The sequence below is a fragment of the Buceros rhinoceros genome, unplaced genomic scaffold (assembly GCF_000710305.1).
Source record: "Buceros rhinoceros silvestris isolate BGI_N320 unplaced genomic scaffold, ASM71030v1 scaffold31689, whole genome shotgun sequence".
In the NCBI taxonomy this organism is placed as follows: Eukaryota; Metazoa; Chordata; class Aves; order Bucerotiformes; family Bucerotidae; genus Buceros; species Buceros rhinoceros.
Window position 1 is genome coordinate 1 of NW_010430257.1, and position 1,481 is coordinate 1,481.

The 1,481-nt window shown below is 64.3% G+C and overlaps 1 protein-coding gene across 1 annotated transcript in view; it reads right to left on the reverse strand.

The window, feature by feature from the left end:
• Nucleotides 1-30: 30 nt before the first annotated feature.
• The window catches only part of LOC104499474 (brain mitochondrial carrier protein 1-like), a gene marked incomplete at its 5' end in the record, with an annotated part of 3,093 nt that continues 1,642 nt past the window's right edge, over nucleotides 31-1,481 (reverse strand). The window contains 4 exons of the mRNA XM_010142984.1: nucleotides 31-72; nucleotides 311-391; nucleotides 766-901; nucleotides 1,169-1,182. Coding sequence (XP_010141286.1) covers nucleotides 31-72; nucleotides 311-391; nucleotides 766-901; nucleotides 1,169-1,182 — 273 coding nt within the window. The remainder of the gene's footprint in view (nucleotides 73-310; nucleotides 392-765; nucleotides 902-1,168; nucleotides 1,183-1,481) is intronic.

Genomic DNA, 1,481 nt, shown 5'->3' on the forward strand with positions numbered 1-1,481 from the left:
GAAGTGCAGGGTCACGGAATGAAGCCGCTGTCAGAATGGGAGGCGCTTCAGCTGCTCGTAGGTGATAAAAAACTGGAGGGAATGTCAAGGAACCGGGCCAGACATGAGGCAGCCGCTCGGGGCCTGCCGGCACCAGCAGCAGCGCAGGGAAGCCCCTCTGTCTGCACAGGCAGGAGGCAGCTGGGACAAGAGCTACCAGGAGAAGACAAAGAGGTGCCCCAGCGAAGTGTCTGCTCTGCACCCCCTTCGCCCCGAGGACTCCCCCGCCCGCCTGCCCCCCGTCGCCTCCCACCAGCATACTGAAGGATACGATGATGTTCCAGGGACCGAGCCGGAGCCAGTTGGGCCAGAAACCCTTGTAGAGCGCGAAGAAGCCCTCGCTCTTCCATGTCTGGGGGAGAGGAGAACAGCTCAATGCTGAGACGCAGCAGGGCTGCGCTCTGCCCATCTCCCCAGGGCCACGTGTGGTATCGCGGCCCTTCACAGGGCTGCAGGGAGCAGACGGGCCGTGGAGGGAGGTCGAGCTGTGGGAGCTGTCACTTAAGTGTGTATCAGCCCAATCAAACTGCAGCACTGACAGAGGTTTGTCCCGGAGGGTTGGGGGCTGCTTGGGCTGATGGTGACCTCAGGAAAGCGACCCGAGGCCCTTCTCTGTCTGCGTGAAACCCGCGGCGACATGCAGCCCCGGCGCTGCAGAAGTGAACTGCTCGTAGCGGTGCCCCGTGGCCCTGAGGACAGGATGTGCCCCCTCTCTCGCCTCCTCACCTTCACGAGGCCATCCAGGGTACCCTTGTAGAGCTCTGTACTGCCCACGATCGCCCGCTGGTTCATCATTCGGGTCCGCACCACGTCCACGGGGTTGGAGGCGATGGCCCCGGCCAGCCCGCAGGTAAAGCTGGAGCTGGACACAGCAGGACAGGAGAGGAACAACTCGGAACGGCCGCTGCGGCTCCGCACAGCCACAGCAGAGGAGCCTGCACCCCATTCTACAGCAGGCGTTGAGCGAAAGACACCATCTGTGCTACCAGGCAGGACCCCCAGCAGCAGGGGAGGGGAAACGCCAGCTCTGTCTAACCCAACCCCTTGCCACCCTGCTGTGAGCCTCTGCGGGCGCTGCCAAGGTGACACAGACCTGCGGGCAGCCTCCTGGGAGCACCATCCTCCTCACCAGAGCACACGCTTCTTTGGGGTGGGGAAGGAGGGAGGAAGAGCAAGGGCAGCAAGAGGGAGCATGCAGCTGCCAGTCTCCCCACTCCAGGAGTGGACTAGAGCTCGTTGCCTTCATCCCACTGCCGGCAGAGCCCACAGGAGCCCCGCGGCACTGCCGGCTGAAGCATAGGTGAAGGAGGGCCCTCGGAAGTCTCCAGCCCAGCCCCTGCTCAGGGTCCTGGCAGCTCTGCCAGTCTCTGCTCAAGCTGACGGTGCCTGACGAGGACCTGGGAAGGAGCAGCACTGTCGGCTGGGCGCTCCGCGGCGCCCCC